At 35.5% G+C, this 22,197-nt stretch overlaps 2 protein-coding genes across 2 annotated transcripts in view; both read left to right on the top strand.

Annotated features, from left to right (window-relative positions):
• Window positions 1–5,627, top strand: part of LOC107462540 (ADP-ribosylation factor GTPase-activating protein AGD5) — a 6,268-nt gene extending 641 nt beyond the window's left edge. The window contains exons 2-10 of the mRNA XM_016081140.3: window positions 503–561; window positions 738–828; window positions 2,698–2,752; window positions 2,857–2,947; window positions 3,075–3,300; window positions 3,577–3,802; window positions 3,930–4,108; window positions 4,337–4,641; window positions 5,220–5,627. Coding sequence (XP_015936626.1) covers window positions 503–561; window positions 738–828; window positions 2,698–2,752; window positions 2,857–2,947; window positions 3,075–3,300; window positions 3,577–3,802; window positions 3,930–4,108; window positions 4,337–4,641; window positions 5,220–5,376 — 1,389 coding nt within the window. The 3' untranslated portion in view covers window positions 5,377–5,627. The remainder of the gene's footprint in view (window positions 1–502; window positions 562–737; window positions 829–2,697; window positions 2,753–2,856; window positions 2,948–3,074; window positions 3,301–3,576; window positions 3,803–3,929; window positions 4,109–4,336; window positions 4,642–5,219) is intronic.
• Window positions 5,628–9,439: 3,812 nt separating this feature from the next.
• Window positions 9,440–10,769, top strand: LOC107462557 (uncharacterized). Its single transcript, XM_016081165.3, is given in 2 exon segments — window positions 9,440–10,189; window positions 10,191–10,769. Coding segments are annotated over 2 exon segments (939 nt in total). The 5' UTR covers window positions 9,440–9,665; the 3' UTR covers window positions 10,606–10,769.
• Window positions 10,770–22,197: the final 11,428 nt, after the last annotated feature.

The raw sequence follows: 22,197 nt of genomic DNA, 5'->3' as shown, positions 1-22,197 counted from the left end.
GTTTTTTTTGTTTTTTTAATTTGGATGCTTTTTTTTTTTTTTTTTCTGATGCAACTTATTCAGGGAAAGGCTATGGAATACGGAGGATCTATTAGAAGTTATGGGGTTTTTTCTTTAATTTTTTTTTTATTTCGGAAGCATTTTCAGTTGTTTGTTTGAGAAGTTATGAGTTTCTAATGCTACGGAGTATTCGATCTATGAGACCTGATTACCTGAAGTGTTGGGTTTGATTCATATGAATTGATGTCAATGAATAAAAGGATATCATGGTAATCTTATTTGGTTATTAAAAAAAGTTTTGTTTTATGTTTCTTTTGGGTTTATAGTTGAGATCTTTTTCCTTTTTATCATATTTTTATTTTTAATTGTAAAATGTGCGGATTTAATACTGAGCTTATCCTACATTTAATGTGATTGTGCAAGAATGTTTGGCATTTTCTGTATTTGTTTTCACTTTTCACTCTTGATCCAATGTTTTTCTACTGTTACTCTAAATATGCAGATACTGGAAGGGCTTCTTAAATTACCAGAGAATAGGGAATGTGCCGACTGCAAAGCTAAGTATGTATCTGGTTGGATCCAAAATTCATAGTGAACTTTTCTAGATTTTGTGACAGTAGTAATTCAAACAGAGATCTGAACTGATTCACGATGAAATTACATTTGCGCTATTCGTTTTCAGGCTCTTTTTTCTTCTTCAGTTTTCACTCGAATTTCTATTTTTATCCACTTTGCAGGGGTCCAAGATGGGCTAGCGTAAATCTTGGCATCTTCATATGCATGCAGTGCTCAGGAATACATCGAAGTTTGGGAGTACATATATCAAAGGTAATGTTATGGTTATGGGTATGGAGCACTGGTGCATCGTTTTAACTGTAAAATACATGATTGTGATTAGTGGCACTTTTATGACATTGATGCTACAATGTTTTCTTGATGACGTTTGTCCGAATCTCAGATAGAGAAGGTTGTTTTAGGTAGTTGGAAGCTAACATAAAACTTAGTCTATTCTTTATGACGTGGATCAGAGATGGTAATGGTATATTGTTAGGAGACAAATTAATAGGTCTGAAGTTCATAGTGGAATGAGATGCCTTTATTCACAAGTAGGATTAAATGAGCATCACAAAACCGAATTTTGGAAGGATTTAGAAAGGTTTAATCCAGGGCTACAATTGGGAGCAAAGATGTTTTTCTATTATTATTACTTTTTTAAAATGAGATTTAAATGGTCATGTGGTGGTAGTGATTTAGTGAAGCTTAGTGGCTAACTGGCTATGAAGGGCTATGTATGTGTGCTAGTGCTTATTTTGGAAGCAGGACGAGCATCTTATCATAGCATTAGGAATGAATGCATTAGAGAGAAGGTTGGGGTATTGTTTATCATAGAAAAGATGATATAATCTCACTTTAGATGATTTGGGCATGTGGAGAAGACTTGTAGAAGTGCTAGAAAGAAATATAACAAGTGGAGGGTAGCTTAATATCTAGAATAGAGGGGACCTAGATAATTTATAGGTTAAACTATGAAAGATATGTAGATTTTAATAGATTGAAAGTGAATTTGATTTATGATATGACATTATAGCGCTGTCTGATTTTTGTAGCTGATCTCACCTAGTTGGAGAAAGCTTAATTGTTGTCAACTCATAATATAAATCATGGGAGGGATATTTTGTATTATGATGACTCATGGAAATAGAATCTTCGATATCAGTAAGGTGCAGCATGTTTCTGCATTTCGCATGTGTTGTAGGCTTGTAGCAATGTACTGTGTCAAATAGACTCCCTTAATTTAGTGACCTGTTTTGAGAGACCCTTCACTTTTCTGCATGCGTATTTCATATCTTTGCTGGCAACAATGTACAGAAGGTAATTGACTATCATCAATATATTCCTTCTTTGACTGGTAATTTGCATTTTTATGGTAAGAAAGGATGTTTCGCTGTTAAAATGTAGGGAGAAAGTTCAGGAACAGAGTTCCAACTACAGAGATGATTACAGAAAATTTTAAAGTAAGCTATAAGTGTTCTAGAGAAAAAAGACAAGAATCAGAACTAGACATAGTAGATTTTGCTCAATGATCCCAACCCCTGGAAACATCTCATTCCTTATATGATTCTCATGCCTTCTGTAACCCTCCTCTCTTATTCATTCTTGAATATTTGCCTACACCATCTCATGCTGCCATTTGTATCTTTCTGTTATGTGTCCCTCTTTCCTATAACTGAATACACCTCTTCACACACTTTCCACTGCCTCCTTGACCAGGGTTCTATTATTAAGGTGTTGCCACCGCACACCACCCTGTGGAAAAAAGAACTTTAGTTACTGTTTTATATTTGTATGGGAGTACTGAGTGAGCATCTGTAGGAAGTTAATTGTCAAATTACATATTAACCTATGTTAATTTTTGCTGCGGTCCTGACATTATTAATGGAGGTTACTGTTAACTGAAGAGTGCTAGGTTAGTAAATAACTTGTTGCTGCCGAAAGAGTGCAAATTTGGTTTGGTATTTTTCCATTTAAAATAAATTATGTGTGGATTTAGTTTGATGTGGTGAATAACCAAAATATGCTCCCTCACCATGATTGTTGCCTTTTGTAGTTTACTAAAAATGAGTAAAAAGATTTGGTAAAATCTGATCACTTGTGCCAATATTCTATTACATGTCTTTTCAATGGCTTTCCTTGCAGGTTCGTTCTGCAACTTTAGACACATGGCTCCCCGAGCAAGTTGCATTCATTCAGTGTAAGATATATACTGTCACGGGCTTCTAATTGTGTGAATTTTGTTGTGTACATACTTGTGTAATCTACATGTTATATTTGAATCCTTTTATTTGTCCTAAACAGCCATGGGGAACGAGAGAGCAAATAGCTACTGGGAAGCAGAATTACCTCCAAACTATGATAGAGTTGGAATCGAGAATTTCATTCGTGCAAAGTATGAATAATGATAAACTCCTTGTTTACCTCAAATAGCTACACTTTTATATTTATACCATTTGAGGTATATGTGTCCTTGTTTGTGCACCTGGTTTCGAACTTTAAATGGATGCATATATTTGAAGGTATGAAGAGAAAAGATGGGTTGCAAGGGATGGGAAACCAAAATCACCTTCTAGACTGCGAGAAGAGAAAAGTTCTTCACATTGGCAGAGACCTGTGGAAAGAAGTGGGCATGGTTATGCAGCAGCTTCTGAGAATACCGTTGAGGAAAGGAAGAAAACCCAACCTTCAAATCCAAATCCGGCTGCAAGGATTAGTATTCTTACTCCTCCCAAAGCATCTGAACATGTATTATTTCTTCCCTTCGTTTTATCCCCAAAAAAATTATATATATTTTTGCCCCCTTTGGTATTGTTACTGTGAACCTTCTTTTTCTGTTTTTTTTTCCCTCCCCTTTATTTTTTAACCTTTGCATTGCATCATATGCAGTATGATTAAATAGATGAGTCCAAGTTTTGCCACCTGACTTTTGGTTTTAATATGAAATATTCTTTTGCCATTCTTCTTTAAATTTGGAAATAATTATTGTTTATAGTAGTCTAAAAATAATCAATTTGCAAGCAGGTTGCTCCTGTTAGCAAACCTCAGCATGTTGAGAAAGCAGAACCAGTAGCACCTCAACCACAAGTTGAAACTTCAAAGCAGGTTACAGACACAGCTCAAAATATTCCTGCAAAAGTTGATTATGCTACAGATCTTTTCAACCTGTTATCAATGGATGGCCCTAGCGAAAATGGCTCAGAGGCAACTGGTACTACTACTGAAGATAATAACTGGGCAGGTTTCCAATGTATGTATTAATACACCATTGAACAACAAACGAATTTCTCACCGGATGTTTCTTTCTGAAAGATCTACAGATTCATCTCCTGATCTGTTTAACTTAGGTTGTGATTTTGTTACTATAACTCTTTCAGCTGCTCCAGTGGCTTCAACAACTGAGAAGGCTAGTCCTCCAAAAGCAGTTGAGAGTACTCCTCAATCTGCATCTGGAATTGAGGATCTATTTAAAGATTCACCTTCAGTGACACCAAGCTTAGCTGCAGAAAAACCCCAGAAAGATGTAAAAAATGATATCATGAGCCTCTTTGAGAAGGTATGTGTAATGCTCAATAGGTTTGTTTAGGACTGTGGGGCTACTTCCTTGACCTGGAAATTAGTCTTAGTTGTTAAATATATAAATTCTTCCGCTCTTTTTTGAGCAATTGTTGTCCCTTTGTCTTGTGCATGTGCAAGTAATTTATCTGTTGTAGTCTATTGTCATACATTTATTCTGAGGTATTTTAGCACACTCTTAGCTGACTGGTGAATTGGATATCTGCAGAGCAATATGGTCTCTCCATTCTCTATGCATCAACAGCAGCTTGCCATGTTAGCACAGCAACAGTCTCTTCTAATGGCTGCTGCAGCTAAATCAAATGTTGGGGATCCCAAGTACCCTGCTGGTATACAGCAACCTAGGCCCAATGTTCCTATCCAGAATTGGCCAGCTGCTGGTTACTCGATTCCTGGAGTCATGCCCATGGGTGGTCAAAGAGATCTGCAGACACTTATGCAGATAACGGCTCAGACTAGGGGCTTGACTCCACCACAATCAGCTGGGAGCTCTGTTCAGTATCCACCATCTAGGTATGTTACTCGGATATAACTTGACTATTTCCTGATATTGCTTTATATAATCTTGATGGTTGATATTGGTGCCAATCAATTATCTAGATAGTTATAATGAAAGGCTGTTTAGATTCTTTTTTTATTTTTTATTTTATTTTTTTTTGGAAGAATGTTGTACCAAAATGCAATTCTAAATGCCTAAGACTTCCACAAGCTCCCCTATTATAAAATTTTCATTTCGTAGTTGAGGCTAGCACTGGAGAATAATGATAGTGATAATGATAAAACTATCATGATCATTATGAAATGCTAGTTTTACTGTCTCATCTACTGTTTGAATTTATTTTTGAATGTGAAGCTATCACATAGTGTATGGCACGCCCTCTTGTCAATATTTTGCTTCAATAACTTAACACAAATTTACCTGGATCATGTTACAAAATGGGCACTGATCAACAAACGACATTGCCAATGTCTTTTCTATTTCCTTAATATACTGTTTTATAAATCATCTATAGTAGCCTTGTTCGCCAAAATTTTTATAAAAAGAACACGTTTTTCACTGTTCATTCCTTCTATTCTTTTCTTTATTGCAGTTTCTATGGCATGGGGCAAGTTGCTCCAGTTAATGGAACAACGACAATGGGAGTGGGTAAAAATCAATCAAAAACTCCAGTGGCATCAACCACTTCACAATCTGCAAAGGATTATGATTTTTCGTCCTTAACTCAAGGGATGTTTGCAAAGCCTTGATTGGTCTTCTGTTGCACAATGACGGGTACGTCACATACCATAGAAGATTAGTTAAAATGACAGGAAATGTAATTTCATTTTTAATTTTCCCCTTGACATATATCCTTGGGTTGTAAACCATTTGTAGAGAGCTAGTTCAGTTTTTTATATCGTATTTTCGGGTGATTGCCTCATTTGTATTGGTAGTTGTATTCAGTTTTCACAATAAAAGACATTGAAATTAATTATATATATTCCTTCTATTGCTTCTATATTTTATGTAATGATAAACACATATTTGGTCTCTCGTGTTACCGTATAAGTTTTATTCCAAAATGTGGTGAATATTCTAATTTTCAGATTGCACTTGATAAGTCGGTGATGTTAATATCTTTGGTAGGGCAAAAAAAAAAGAGAAAAAGAATGTGTTTTAGAAATGCTTGTATAGATATAAAAATATGCTACATTTCGGTAAAGAAATTGTGTTGTAGTTTTCCAGTAATGATAGGGAATAGGGATTAACTCGCTACTACTATAGGGATTCAAACCATAACTTTTTTTTTTTTTTGGGTGTATATCAGAATTTAAAACAGTTTAGTTGTAAATACAAAAATTAACAGCGCTTACTCCAAAATCCAAGTCTAGTATTTGAAAATAATAAAAAGAAAAGGTTTTCATCTCAATTTTAAATTTAGTTTAGACAGTGCTTTGACCCCATTGTCATTGTTGATGTTGTTTTTGTTTTAAATCCATTAAGTGCAAATCATTGGATATCCCATGGACGAAAACACTAATATCTAATTTGTTGGAATTCACCTCAGTGAATAAGATGTCTATGAAATCTGTTGTAAACATGCCACCTATCTTGCATCGAATTCAGAAGTGAAATAATTTAAGCAATTACCACTTGTATTAGATGCCATGGTTTCCTTTGTCGTTGTTAGCATATAAATGCGTCACAAGAACTGGAGTATCTGTTTTATGTCATTAGCATTTCATTGTGTTTCTACACCAACTGATGCTAACTGGTAGCAAAACGCAGAGCAGTATACAGTAAAAAGAAGACATAATACGAGAGAGTTTTTGTAACTTATAAGGCAGAAGTCACAGGCCTTTTCATCTTTGAAGACGGTGCCATCTAATTGACCAATTGCCGTGGCTCTCCAATCCATTATCCATCTTTGAACCCTTTGTATAAATCCTATCCATCCTCTTACCAAACTTGGTCGTATTTTCATCGCTCACCAACCATATCAAGCCACATAATCGGACTCCAAATCATGCCTCTCTTGTAGCATACCAAAGTGTCAGTGTAAAAGCTATCAACCACCATTTAAATAATTGCTATCCAAAATTTGTTCAATTCTAAACACGGTAACGATATATTTTCCTATTGATGAACATTAGCTAGTTAATGAGTTCACACGTGCCACGATTATGTATACCTACATGTGATTGCAATGTGATCATCTATCAAAGTCCATGTGTTACGATAAAAATGATTAAATTACAATTTCACTACGAATGCAAACAACGTTCCAAAGTGCTAGATCCTAGAGTGCTTTTGTATAATCTATACTTTATGCACATTGTAATTGTCTTTATAGCGAGTCCTATTCCGTCTTGCACTTGTTCCTGTCTTCTGTACTCTTCTTCGTTCACATTTTCAATATTTACCAAGTCAATGATACGATAAACATTACATGACTTTGCTTCATTACAACCATAATTAGGTTTCACGATTAATTGGAGTGTGTCATTAGAACTCGTAGTAGAGATTTCGGCTTATAATAATGCACCAAAAAATTCTAACCATTCGGTTAAGGTTGGTGCTAGCTTGATATTACACAGCTCAAATCAAATGCAGCCACATATATATAAATAAGTGTGCTTTATTTGTCACATTATATCAAGTTGATCATTGTCCTATTTTAGATAGCGAAAAGTGATAAGTCATTAGCCTTCCGCCATTCTTTTTATTTATTTTTTATGGTTGGCGGATAGAGAAGTTTGTCACCATCATGAAGGTACTGTGCGTATCTAACTATATATCATTTTTGACCGTACAAATATATTTTATGGATGTGAAGCACTCACCATGCACATTTTTTTTCAATGTAAAGGATTAAATTAGGAATTTAGGATTAGCTTTCGTCATTGAGAACATTGCGTGTTCAAAAACTTGATTGATTTTGATCCTTCAACCCATTGCAAGCAGCTAACTAGGGAAATAAACTTGAGATTATTAACACTATAAAAATTCAAAATACACATATTTTCCTTTTTTTAAAAAAATTTAAATTTGTAAAAAATGACACTTTTTAGATGTTTGAATGGCATTTTAATTTTCTTTTATTTATAAAATATATTATTTTATCTTTCAATAATTATTGAAACAATATTTTGGTCAAATAAACTAAAAATATGTTATTTTAATTATGTAAAGAAGAAAAATGTATATTGTATATACAAAGAAAAGAATGTCATTTAGATATAAAAAAAAGTCTCATTTTATCTAATTTGTATATATGTAAAATTTGGAAGACATTATTAGGTTTAATTTACTCTTTTTCATAGTCAAAAATTAATAGTTATAAAAATTTGAACTATTGAAACTAGTAAATATTAATAATTAAGTTAGATATACTAAAATTAACTAACAAAATTAGTTATGAGTGTAGTAATTTGTTTATGTATATATAACATGGTTCATGTAAAATTTTGACGACATTATTAGGTTTACTCTTTTTATAGTGTCTATGTTGTACTAAACGAAACAAGATGTTACACAGTTTATTTTCTTTTTTTGGATAAATGAAAAGAAAATTTTGGCATAAATTATGATGATTATTAGTTGAATGAAATATTAGAGCTGAAGTATTTATCAATAGTTAACTAATAATGTATCACATTATATTCATTGCATTGATATGTTGATTCAATGTTTCAATATAATGAAACTCCTACTTTGTTTGGTAGCTGGTATCCAAAATTGATACCGCTACATGAACAATTGGATATGAATGGTCATTAATTTAAGAGTTCCACTAAAAAAATTAATTAAGAGCGTAATTAATTAGAATTAATTAGTTAAAAAATAAGTCTATTATAAAAAAATAATAACTTTATTATTATTATTTTTAGATTTTCAAAATTAAAAATAAAAGAGAATTGGCTTGAATTAATTTATATTGTAATTGGTTTTTTAAATTTTTTTTAATTTAATTAGTGAGGGGAGAATAAGGGTTTTACACTTTTCATATAGACATGGTCAAAGGTCTTCACATTTTCATCTTCATCTCATCCCTTTTTTCATGGTCGGACAGGTCGGTTTGGCGGTGGACTTTTGTGTAGGACACTTCCTGTTTGGCATGTGATGTGGGCGAGCCTCCCCATAAGCTGCGGGAATCCACAATTCCAGATTCCACTATCCATATTCCGGGATAAACGGTCATATTTTATAGCCGTTGTGCCTTCTATTTTCATTATTCAAATGCTTATTATCACTGTCACTGACACCAACCTGGCCTAAAAGCGTGATTATTAAAACTGCAAATAGGATTAACGAACACTAATAACTTTATAGCTGTACGGTACTAACAATTAAATTAAGTAAAGCGAATACTTAACGGAATCTTTCTACAAGTGTGCTATGTAATGAGGATGATGATGTATTGATATGTGTGTTACTGTTGTAAGATTTTTGCTGTGTTCTATGTGACACCAGTGCCTCTTATACTTTGTCACGTCTCTTGCCATGCAATAATGCCGACTTCATGCATCTCACTTTAATGTTCCTCTGTGGATTTAAAATAAGTTATACAGCATAGTTAATATTTCACTGTAAATTAAAACTATAATTAATGACTCTAACTTACTCATTTCGGCCTAGTTGAAATTAGTACTAATTGAAGAGAACGAATTTCACCAGAACGAGTATTTCTTATTTTTTACTGATGTAACAGTAAAGAACAACGGTGGGCAGCCACATTACATTTACATATACCAATGTTTTGAAGGTGCAGTGTCCTTTTCATCGAACGGTCCACATGTCATGAGAACCCACGCTGCTCAGTGGCCCCAACCCTCTACAGTCTACCCGAAAGGTCATAGCCTCATAGGGCATACGGCATACGGCATAGGGTGCACCTATAAGTACCCTCTCTTCTCTCTCCTTCTTACTTTCTCTTTTCTTTCTCTCCCAACGTTCCAATTTCCTCTGTATTAGCAAACCACCCCAGCGGACCAGGTAAGTCCGAGCCCCCCCTTCACACGCACAGCACAAGCACTCAAAAAAAGCGACACAAAAAATGGGTTTTCTTTTCGTGAAAACGGTTGTAATCTCCACCGGAATAGTGTCCATGGCAATGGGGCTGAAGCTCACAGTTCCACTCCTCACCGAAGCCGTACCTTCCATCTCCACCTTCTTCTTCACTTGTCTCACTCCTCCTTACCTCTACCTTCTCCTCAACTTCATCATTCTCTCCATCTTCGCCACCTCTAAGCTCACCCACCACCACAACCACTCTCCGCCAGACTCGCCTCCCGAGACCCTCCTCTACAACGCACCCGAACAACTCAAGATCTCGCAAAATGACTACAGCGGCATCGTTTCGGAAGAATTCCTTTACGAACCACCGAAAACCAACGAAACCGTCACAAACGACGAGAACTTACCGTTGAAAACGACGGTTACCGTATCCGAAGAAGCCGTTGGCATGCAGAAGAAGGACTCCTCGGATCTTGATTTGGCGTTCCCCGATGAGAACCAGAAACCGCCGGTATCCGCCAGGTTCAGCCACCGGAAAGCCGCTAAAGCAAGTCCAGAAGGTCCGTTTTCCGTTGGGAGTAGCGAAGCCGAAGAGGCAGGACACGCTGGAGAGCACGTGGAGGACCATAACGGAAGGTCGGCCCATGCCGCTGACCAGGCATCTCAAGAAATCTGACACGTGGGAGCAGGCTCGCCGGAGCGCCACTCCGTTGACGGATCTCAACGGCGGCGAAGGAGGTAAGACGCCTCCTCCTCCGAAGATGAAGAAGGCCGAGACATTCGGCGGGAGGGAGAACAACGTTTCTCCGGCTGGTGGCAGCAGCGGCGCTGGCAGGCTGAGGAAGGAGCCATCACTGAGTCAGGATGAGTTGAATCGGCGAGTTGAAGCGTTCATTCACAAGTTCAATGAAGAGATGAGGCTGCAGAGGCAGGAATCGCTGAGGCAGTACCGTGCGATGGTAAATGGCGGAGTTCACTGAGATTCAGAGACTGCCATTGCTGTTGTTTTTACAGATTTGCCCTTCGAATTAGGGAATAGAGGAGTTTTTACCCTTTTTGTTTTTTGTAAAGCAATGGAAGAAAAGAAATGGATACGTTTTTGTAATGTTTTTTACAATTGCCAAAAAGAAGATTGTTTCTGATATCTCACAGATTCACATTTCATATTAGGAAGAAAAATACAAGGAATCAAGTTAGAGGCGGTCAAGATTTGAAAACAATAGATTAAGAAAATAGTAACTTTTCATAAAGGTTTCCACTCCTTTTCATCGCAGTTTCGGAAGTGATCTGGCTCCTATTGCGCAGACCGCCGCATCACCATCTTTACAGTACGCTGCGCACGTCGCCATTCTCATCACACCGCCGGTTGATCTATGTCACTTGCACCCACGCTGCTCGCCTATCACATCTTCGCGGCTTGCATGACCAAGGCCAAGCCCGTGTTTGTACTACAGCGGCCTCCACCTCGACGATTCTTTGCGCAGTGCCAATACCCTCTACAACCAATTTCCATCACCGCAATGCCCTCTTTGCATGCGCTGTTTCCTCTTTCGCAGGATTACCGTAGCGTCCTTTTCCTCGTGATTCACAAATGGCAGTCATTAGGCTTTGTTTGGTTAGTGGGTGGTAATGCACAAAACATGGACATAAATTTTTAAACTTGTTTGGTAGAGTTCTGCTAGGGAGCCAATATTATGAAACCACTGATGTTATGGAACCACTCAACCAAAAAACTTAAGCTGATTTTGGGATTTACCAAGATCAAATTCTTGACCTTTCGGATCTAGAATTTTGATATCATGTCATGATACCACTCATTCCAAAAGTTTAAGCTGATGGAAAAAGGTAATACTAATGGTTATATCACTAATCCATTGTACATATTGTACAAATATTTCATTGACTCTTTATACTTTCTCTGTTTGGTATTTAAGTACATGATCCTGCATTCAAATTCCAATTCTAATAAAATAACACTATTAACCTTAGCACCATTATCATCTCTCTACCTCTATCACCATCACCATTATCATGTTAACTCAGATTATCACCATTAATAATTTGTAATGCAATTACAAATTCAATTCATCAAATCAACAAACTAACACAAAATCACTCTAACAATAAGATTAATCAAAATTCAAATAAAAAATAAATAAAAGAACGGAGAACTCTCTCTCCAATTATCTGCTCATCTTGCATGCAAAAAGTACAATCTAGTTACAGTCACAAACAAAAAAATTGAAATTGAAATTGAAATTAAAAACAGACAATTATTCTCATCACAGAAAAAAAAAAAAAACTCAAAGAACTAGAAAGGAAAAAACAACAAGAATAGAACCAGAGCAAGATAGATGACCATATGGTGGAAGAGAGGCAGAGGCATGAAAGAGAGACGAAGGCAGATCTAGAAAGAGAGTTGCGAGTTAGATTTGAAAGTGCCTGGACATGACACTGGTACCAGCACTAGCACCTCCCTTGCCAGCCTCACGCTGCAAAGTCTTAACAAGCCCAAAATCCGTTACATGAGGCTTAAACTCATGATCAAGCAATATGTTATTGCTCTTCACATCCTTATGAACTATAACAGGCACACAATTGATCTAAAAATCATCTTAATGGAAAATTTAAAAAACTAATTATAGTTATTTTTGTTGTTCGATATACATCAATCCATGATGGACATCTACATCTAGGTTTGTGTGTCCTTAAAAAGATCCATATATCATTACACGCACAAATCAATTTGTTTATCCTTCACCTAAAGAAGAAAATTAAAAAAAATGTATATAAAAACATGTTTACTATGTAACTTAAGTTGGTGTCGTGAATATAACCACTTTCTATTTGCAGATCCTCTTCTTTTCAAGTAGATTGTTGAAGCATAATCTTGACAGAAGTTGTGGGTGCTCATAATGAACCAATTTCGTGCTAACAATTAAATTCAACTCATATATCAATCCTCCTAAAATTACCTAAAATTAGCAAAAGAACCATCTTGTATGAAAGTGAAACCCTGAGACATGCACCCAAGACAAACCAAGAACAATCTTTGTTTATCAAAATCATGAATTACCACTAACTTGTGAATGCGGTGACGACGGAGTAGGAGGGACACCCTGCGGGACGCGTCTCAGAGGCGAGGCTGCGAGCGTCACTGGTAAGGGCTGTGCAGGGCAAACAGCAAATGCGCTTGCTAGTGCTTCGACGACGGGAGACTTCCACCGCGGCGTAAACGGAAGCAGAGCAACACTATGCGTCGTCGAAAGTCACCTCGGTGGAGTGGATGCGTCTTCAACGAACCGGCAAAGGTGACATGCAGCGGTGGTGGCAGTGCGGAGCTGATTCCCGGAAGCAATTGGGATGGTGGCTGTTGGACTCACCGGCGGCGCTGACCAGAGTTGACGCCGACGACCGAAGAAGACTCCGAAGATGATGGGTTCGACGACGCTGAAGGGGGGAGTGGGTGGATGTGGCTGTACGATGAAATTAGATGTAAATTAAGTTAACTAAAGTAATGGGGAGTAATTAAGTTTAACCTTGGATAATTGGGGATGTGGCTTTTTGAATGAAAGCCAAATAAAGATTAACAGAAGTTGACTGACCCCTCTTGATTAGTAATGGAATTATTCAAAATTTGCTACGAAGAGAAGAATAAATGCTTAATAAGTAGTGAAAAGAAACGATGAAAATGTTGGAGATATTCTCAAATTTCATCCGTTTTAGCTCGATATTTTGAAGTGTCTGTCGATCTTCAACAAAGTTTTCTTCTAATCTATTCTGAATTTCTGATAATAACATGAAACTTTGAGTATAATGTAATCCAATGCATAATAGGGAATTTCTAACAATTAGCCGATTACGTGTTAGTTCCGGAGATGTGAGGTATGGATTACTGCTTTCCGTTTCTCCGATTGGTAAGATTGTGTTTTTGAATTTTTGAGACACTTTGATCCAGAGTGAAACTATATAGAGATACAGATACACTTTCTATAATTTAATAATTTTATATATACTATTTTTTATTATGCAATGAATTTATGTTTTAATTATTTATTTTATTAATATTTTTTATTTAATTAATTTAATATTATATTCTCAAATTTTTATATTTTTTAAATTAGTTTTTATATAATTATTTTTATATCTATTTTTAAAAAAATTATTTATTGTTTAATATTAGAGTTAATACTTAAAGTGGTCTTTGAATTTGCAGTCAAGTCTTAATGTCATCTCTGAACTTAAAATTGTCTAAAGTTATCTTTGAACTTATCAACGGTCGTCCCTGAGATACTTTCTGATGACAAAATGATGACGTAGTTGGATGGAGACTACGCTAGAAATCATGCTAGACTGATAAAGCATCGCCGTTTCATTTTTGGCATCCAAATAGAACATAAAACGACATCGTTTGAGGTATTTTGAGGGGTTTTAACATGTTATAGTTAAAACCCCTCAAAATACCCTAAAAAAGGTTATTTATGTTCTATTTAGGTGCAAAAAATGAAACGACGACATTTTACCAGTCCAGCTTGACTTTCAGCGTGGCCTTCGTCCAACCGCGTTATTATTCCATCATTGAAAAGTATCTCAAGGACGATTATTGTTAAGTTTATGGACAATTTTGGGACAATTTTAAATTTAGGGACGACATTGATTCTCAACTGCAAGTTCAAGGATTACTTTAAGTATTAAGGGCCGTTTGAGAAGCTTTAAAAGTAATTTTTTGAACTTTTGACTTATGAAAAATAGTAGTATTAATGTCTACTACAATTTTCAAAATCAAATTGCAGTTTTCTAAGAAGTTATTTAGAAGCTTATAGTGAAATTAAAAAAAAATGACCTCTCATAATAAAAAACTTTTTATCACATTTCCTTTAAAATAAACACGTTTAGAACTAAAAATTCAAATACAAAATAACTTATTTATAAACTACTTTTAATATAGCCATTTATTGTTTAAACTATTTTTTCAAAAGAAGATTAATTAAGCTGTTTACTCAAACTGGACCTAATGGTAATTTTAATTTTATTTTTTATAATTTTTAGCATAGTTAAGCCACAATTAGTAGACTCTTGTTAACGAAATTGTTAGCAAAAATTTAATATTATCAGAAATCAAAAAATTATTTTATTAAAAAATAAATGGTCTAAATGAAATAAAATGTCACAAATGTACAATACAATAAAGTAGACAAACAAAAATGCATAAAACCCTAAAGATCCCGGTAATCTTCGTCGTCGTCGTCGGCCTCGTGGTATCCTTGCTGAGGCGGCGGAGGAGGTGCTGCCGTCGGTGCCCCATCAGCAGCATCACCATTGGAACTAGCATCGCTAGCTGTACTATTCCATCTGCTATCGCAACCGATCGAGGTGCTCTAGCTTTTCCGTTAGGTCTGAGCTGATGGCAACGTGTGCAAGTATTTCTCGATATCTCTACTCAGTTTGCTCCGCCTGTTGGTGAAACTCCTGTGTTAGCTTCTGTACCTCCCTCCTTATGGTCGACAACTTTTTGGGGATCAACAGGGCTGGTGGCAGAGGTAGAGGTAGAGGAAGCCGCCAACGTGGAGGAGTGGAGGCCATTGGCAAAGAACGACCCCAATTCGAAGCGGCGATTCTTGTGGGGTTCACAAGTGGCGATTCATGTACAGCCAGCTGTTGCTTGCCAAAACACGGTCTAACCTTTCCAAAATCTACTCTTCTCCCTCCTTTTATTTGACCAAGTGAAATTCCTACCCACCATACGTAGATCCATCAAGCTGCTTCCATCAATAAAGTTATTAAAATTTGAAATCGAGGACCAAAATTTCAGCCCTCCACCACTTTTCTCTTCCTGGCTAACGATGGCATTGAAATCTCCCATCACAATCATTTCATTTTGCATTTGCTGTATAACAGCTGACAGATCTTGAAATTGATCAGCTCTGAGTTGTTCGTTTGTGTTTAGATGAACACCAATTAAGCCCCAACTATGTCCGTTAAACAAGTCTTTGATCGTGACAGCAATATAATACTCTTTCTCCGAGAGGATTTGCACCTCCACACCTTCTTTCCAAGCCAAGACTAAACCTTTCGCTACCCCAACCGGGCTCACAATTCTCCAAGACTCAAACTTGCATGCCTGCAGCTTCCTTTCCACCATTCGAGGTTGATTCTTAGTTTCAAAAATGAATACAACCTCAGGGGAGTGGAATTGACAAATTCCTTTAAGGTTTTGGACTGTCAGGGGTCTCCCCAAACTCCGACAGTTCCAACTTAAGATCTTCATGAGAGTTTGGAGGCCAATTGATGGCTGGAACCCTCCACCTCCTTGTTACCACCTGAGACTTCCTCCAAACAGGGCTTCTTTGAGCTGCCATTATTTTCCTTACCACTATTCCCCCTTTTATATCCAACGTAGGCCTCTGAGTGGATTTCCATTTGCCTAGCAAGTTGTTTGATACTTTGCTTTCTTCCTCTGTCCTCCTTAGCCTCACCCCTAGTAATCATATTCTCTTCTATATTCATTGGGATGGGTTTTTCCTGCAGAATATCACTAATCGTACCGCTAGAGTCTTTAGGGTGTCGGCAAATATGCCATTTCCTTCCTCTTCAGTCATTAAACTAGAAATGGTGGCCTTTATCATCTGGTTCTTATCCCCTTTTATATTTAAATCAGCAAAACCCTCTAGCAACCATGAGGGAGCTGGTTTCTTCATTGGTTGAGGGATGGAAGAACCAAAAGCTCTGGCATAAGATGAGTCTGAATTCTTATTACTCTCAAGTCTCCTTCCTACTTGATCTGCCTTCACCCATTCTCCAATAGCTTCTTCTCTCACAATGTCACTCGTAGAGTCATCCAACAGCTGTTGACAATGCTTGGAATCATGTCCTAAAAGAGTGCAATAGGTGCAAAATGTTCCCAGCCTTTCATATCGAAGACCTGCTTCGATCAATTTTTGATTTGGTCCAGTAATCTTCATCGAATCCCTTAGCCTTCTATCCCATTCCATCTCCACCTTGGCTTTAATGATTCGAGTTTCTTTCCCTCTCACCTCATATAATCCAACGTCAACAACGTTTCCAATCTTCATACCCAGTTTACATCCAACTTCAATGGTTTTAAACTATTCTAGCAAGTCCCAGATTTGGACCCAAATTGAAAAAGTAGAAATAAGATTTTTGTCTTCCGTCGGATCCTCCTTCCATCTCTCAACATCGAGGATAAAGTTCTTAAATAGCCATGGGGATCCTCATTCTACTCGAACAACGTCTATGTCCTTATAAAAAAAGAACTGAAATTGATTCTTGCCTTTTTCTACGACTCTCAATCCCTCCGGTCTGCCAATATTGCAGTCATGGCCCTTTCCATTGTGCCTGTCGAAAAGGTGCGATCAGCAAATATTCTCCCATTCCGACTCCTTATACATGCGTGCAAACCCTCGGAGATGTCTTCCTCCTCAAGCACTACAACCTCCTCTGTATTCTCTTTATCTCCCCCCCTTTATGTTGTTGATTGCCTCCTAATGCATCCATGCTGACATAATAGAGAATGAAGGTGCGTTTGGTGTATTGTGATAGGTCAGTTGGAAATTATGTTTGTGAACCCTATTGGGCGATGTTTTTTAGAAACCCTAGCAAAGCACGAAGAGACTCCAATAAGCACTTTTAAGATAAAATATAACATTTAAAAGTTCAAGATTATCATCGTCACCATATATTGATTACATTTATTAATAATCACCACATTATGGACCAATGTACCCAAAACTAGCTAGGTATAACCACACAAAAAAAGGAACTTATTCGAATATTATGTCATGTGATTTGCCTTTTTTAATAAAAAATCATATTTACTCTTTTGTTTAAAAGGTATTATTTTTTTATTTTGCAATCAAAAACTATTTCGTAGTCAACAACCATGTAATAGAAGAAGAGAATTATAGCGCATTTGCTGTCAACACAATAGCAGCAAAACATATTTCGAATAATAGCGTAAGTAATGCTTGCAAAAAATTGTTGGAACCATTATATAACAACGCTGACAACTCTTGCACATTTTACCAAATTCATTTGCAAATTTTTTTACCAAGTTGAATAGAGAGAGACTAGAGAGAAAGAAGGAAAGAAAGAGAAAAAGAAAGAGAAGAGGAAAAAGAAAATGTTGGCGTGATGGTGCAAAATAACGACATCAACAATTTGAATTAATGCAGACATATTGTGTGGCTATATTAATGACCAGGTTAGAACTTAATTTTTTTTCGTTTATTACATAATAATTGTTAGTTAGTTAGATAATAATTATAAGTTTAGGACAACTTTAATATATTAGGAAATATATATTTATAAATATATATATTTGGGAGTTTGTTAAATTTAAAGTAGAAATGGTTAGATTTAAGTTATATACTGTAGATTAGTATGAAATGAGATAATATTGATTTAGTAGATTTTTAAAGATGTTTTAAATAATAGATGTCATTAGTTAAAATTTAATGTAGAATTTTTTGTATTTTGGCTAATTGTCATACTTTATTTTGATTGAGATGAATTTTGATTTATGGTTGATAGAATTTTAGAGATATTTTACATAATAGGTATTATTATTAGTTGTGGTCTAAATTGAGTTCAATGTCGACATAACATTGAGTTGGCCGGTTCTATTTATGAGGAGGAATAGGGACTCAGGAATAGAGGATCTTTTTGATGCATTGCTGCCTTATTTGGAGGAGGTTGGTTTCGGCCAAGTAGCTTGAATTAGAGATTTTTACTTTAACAACTCACTTCTTTTGGCCTTTGTTGAGAAATGGTGGTGTCCAAAGACCCATTCGTTCTACATGTTGTGTAATGAGTGTACAATCATCTTTCAACATGTTGCTTATCACCTTGGATTACAGACGCATAAAGAGCCAATAAGAGACTGTTGTCGTGATTTTAGAGTTATTACAGTCGTAACACGTGGGATTTGGAGAGAAGACCAAATTCTTATTGGGGATTCAATTTTTTCTACTTGACTAGGTCCTGTTGCATAACTTGTTGGGATTGCATGTGAGGAAGAAGAATTATTGCCAACATCCGCTAACTTAATGCAAAGATCTATTACTTGTTTAGTCACAATCTTTCTATGGCAGTTGAACTTAATTTACACGTGATCATCATTCTTTAGTCAATACAGAATATTCCTCATGGTATCTAGTGAAACACATCGATATCCAATTTTTTGGACATATTTAATTCCAAGCATTTCGATGTTGACTAAAATCAAACTTTCAAGTTTTGTCAATAAATGCAACCGTCAAGTATGCATGACAATAGAATTACCGCATTTAAAACGTGCACTATCATGTTTGCATAATATTATTGTATTCAGATAAACAACAATTACCATACGCTTGTTATGTTGGTAGCGTCTGACCATCTGCATTATAGTTTATTTTATTTTAATTTTTTTACAGTCAGCATCTGTATTATAGTTACTGTAAAATAATTACAAAATACTTAAAACAGGTAAAAAAATTCAAAAACTCGATTAAAAGAATAACTATGATTTTTTATTATTTAAAAAAAATCATGCGATTTTTTGAAAAAAAGAGTGAAAAGTAAGCAAGCTAAGCAAATCAAATTGATCCCATTCCTTCATATAGTAAGTGACGGATACATACATTACAACACAATGAAATCTAAAAATTTGTTTTAGAACATTTATTTAATTATTTTAGGTGGCTGGATGGAGAGATACTACTAAAAAAATTATTTTTAATGACTTTTTATTTTGTTTTTAATAACAATAAAAATAGTTATTAATATATTTATTGGTAATTAAACAATAGTTATTTTTTGTTTTGTTGTTAGGGACAATTCTAAAAATTTTAATATGAAGGGGTCAAATTTTAGACAATTTTTTTAATTATCTTTATTATATTTTTCATTCCATAAAGATAATTTAGACAATTTATAGTTATTGAGTTGGTTTTTCAAAAGGATTCTTTTAAAATTTTTGAAAATTTTAAAAGGAAATTATAAACTATTAATTATGTGAAAGACAAAGTATTCTTATAGAATATCTTTATAAAATTTTTTTTAACAACATAATTAAATTTAGAAGAAAAATAGGTATTTTTTATAAGAAAAAAACATCTAAGATACACAATGTGATTACCAAAACATAATTACGTAAGTCATTATTAATATTTTATATAATAATATAAATGTTAAATATGTTAATATTAAAAAATAAATATTGTTTTAAACAATAGATATAGAGATGCTTATATAAAAGCTAATTTGAAAGGTACAAAGACTTGAGGATATGATATTAAATTAGTTAAGTAAAAAATATTAGTAAGCTAAATAATTGAGACATAAATTCATCACATAACAAACAAAATGCATATTAAACTACTAAATTACACAATATTTTCTATTTCTTTAAAGTTAAACACATCTCTTATATATACATATAGTCTCTTAAAGTTTTGGGAGGGGGCAAGACCACTACTCGTCACTACAAGAAAAATGTTGAGTACCGTCGAATTTAGCGTCGCAAAGTAGCAACGGATTTACCAGTAGTAATCACGTCGAATTCGTAAAGTTTTTTAATTACCGACGGATTCTGTTTTCAGACAATAAATCCAACGATAATTTTTTTTAGGGAAAATAAATTAAATTGGCGCGTCCTTCACAATCGAGTTTACCGTTGAATTAATCTGACGGTAACTCAATTTAGTGAAAAAATGTGTTTTGGTAACCCGCAATGGTTTACCGTCGGAATTTTTCGACGATAGATCTGACGGTAAAGGTGGCATAAATTCAAATCATGAACCCCTTCCTCCTCATTTGAACCCTCACCACCATCACCACCATCCCTCTCTCTCGCGTGTTCTAGCCACCGTCGCCAAGACCACCGTCATTGCCACCCCTTCTTCGTCGCCGTCAACCCCCACCGCCGATGCCTCCTTCTTCTCCTTCTTCCCCTCCTTCTTAGTGCCGCCGCGGTCCTTTCCTCCTTCTCCTTTTGCCCTTCTCAGCCCATAGCCTGTAGCTCCCTGCTCCGGCGGCTCACGACCGCCACCTCTAGCGCCGGCAACAACTCGGTGTCGTCGCCTTCCTCCCTCCTTCTTCGTTGCTTTTTGCACCCTGCATTCAAGGTTCTTTGTTTGAACTTTTTTTTTAAATCCAGTTAGTTAGTTTTAGTTCATTATATTAGGTTAGTTAGTTTAATTTTCTATTTTAGTCAATTTAGGTGGTTAGGATAGGATAGTTTAGATTAGATTTATAGGTTCTGAATTTTTGTTGAAAGTGTTTGGAACAATTCTGAGTTTGCTAATTGAATTAATGGAGAAATTGCTATTGAGTTTATTTGGTTAATTGTTTGATTGTTCTCATTCATTGTGTTAATTAATGTTTTGTTGTTTTGCTATTTTGAATGAATCAGACTGCTGTCTAATGAATTTATGATCAATGCTACTGACTTTTTTTTTTTGTGTCATTGATGTTGAATTTTGTAAATTGGTGTTGCACATATTACTTGTTAATGCTAAGTTATTTTATTTATGATTTTGGATGCCAAATGTTTGTAAATATGCCTCAAAAAGCTTTTTATTGAAAATTTTGATCAATTTCTTGAAATTATTGCTTGTTCTTCTCTTGTTTTGACTATTTGCATTGATGAAATTTGATTTGTTTTTCCATTGATCAATGTTTTTGGATTTTGAATGTTTGAGGTTTCTTACCTAATATTGCAAGTTTGATACATTTTACTCTATGTAATTTGATTTGTTTAATTTATGTTAATTTAGTTTAGGTTTGATTAGAATTTTAATTTTAATTTTCAATCACTTTCAAAGTTAGTTCAGTTTAGTTTTCTAATCTTAATGAATTAGGTTGATTATAGATTCAATATACATTAGGTTTTGAATTTTTGAAGTATTTAAAATTGTCTAATTGTGTTAATTACTGTGTTGATAACTATTTTGTTGAGATTGTTTGATAATTTGACATTTGCAGACATGTCGACAGGTAGAGGTGTTGCGGATTAGGCTGTTAGTCGTGGTTGTAGCTGTGTGGTCGGGGTAGAGCGAAGGTTTCTTCTGGCACCCTGACAAACCCCAATTTAACGGTTTGTTTTGTATTAAATTTAGAGTGTCTTGATAACCTTTTGTCACATTTAGCCTATGAATTAGCATGGTTTTGTTATCTCTCCCATATTCGTGCTTAAGTGTAAAAACATGCTTTTTGAGCCTTATTTTTGATGAATTCTAGTTTTTCTTTGATTCCATAAGATGCCTTGATGTGTTTGCTAGTAATCTCAGGTTGAAATAGGCTAGGCATGGATCAAAGGAAGCAAGGAAGGAAGCATACAAGTGGAGGGAAGTACAAAAAGCCAAAGAATTGATCCACGCTATGCACGCGCACGCGCACAAGGCGCTCGCGCGCACATTGCGAAACAGGACAAGGACGCGCACGCGTACCGCGCGCTCACGCGCCGATGGTGGCACATGACCTCATTAATGTAACACGTGCCTGGCGATTTTGGAAGGTTTTCAGCAACCAACTTTGGCGCCAAAATGCATATAAGAGCCAAGGATTGAAGG

Source organism: Arachis duranensis, chromosome 8, assembly GCF_000817695.3.
Source record: "Arachis duranensis cultivar V14167 chromosome 8, aradu.V14167.gnm2.J7QH, whole genome shotgun sequence".
Taxonomy (NCBI): Eukaryota; Viridiplantae; Streptophyta; class Magnoliopsida; order Fabales; family Fabaceae; genus Arachis; species Arachis duranensis.
The sequence above is the reverse complement of the archived record's forward strand: the minus strand, read 5'-3'. Positions and strand labels throughout refer to the sequence as shown.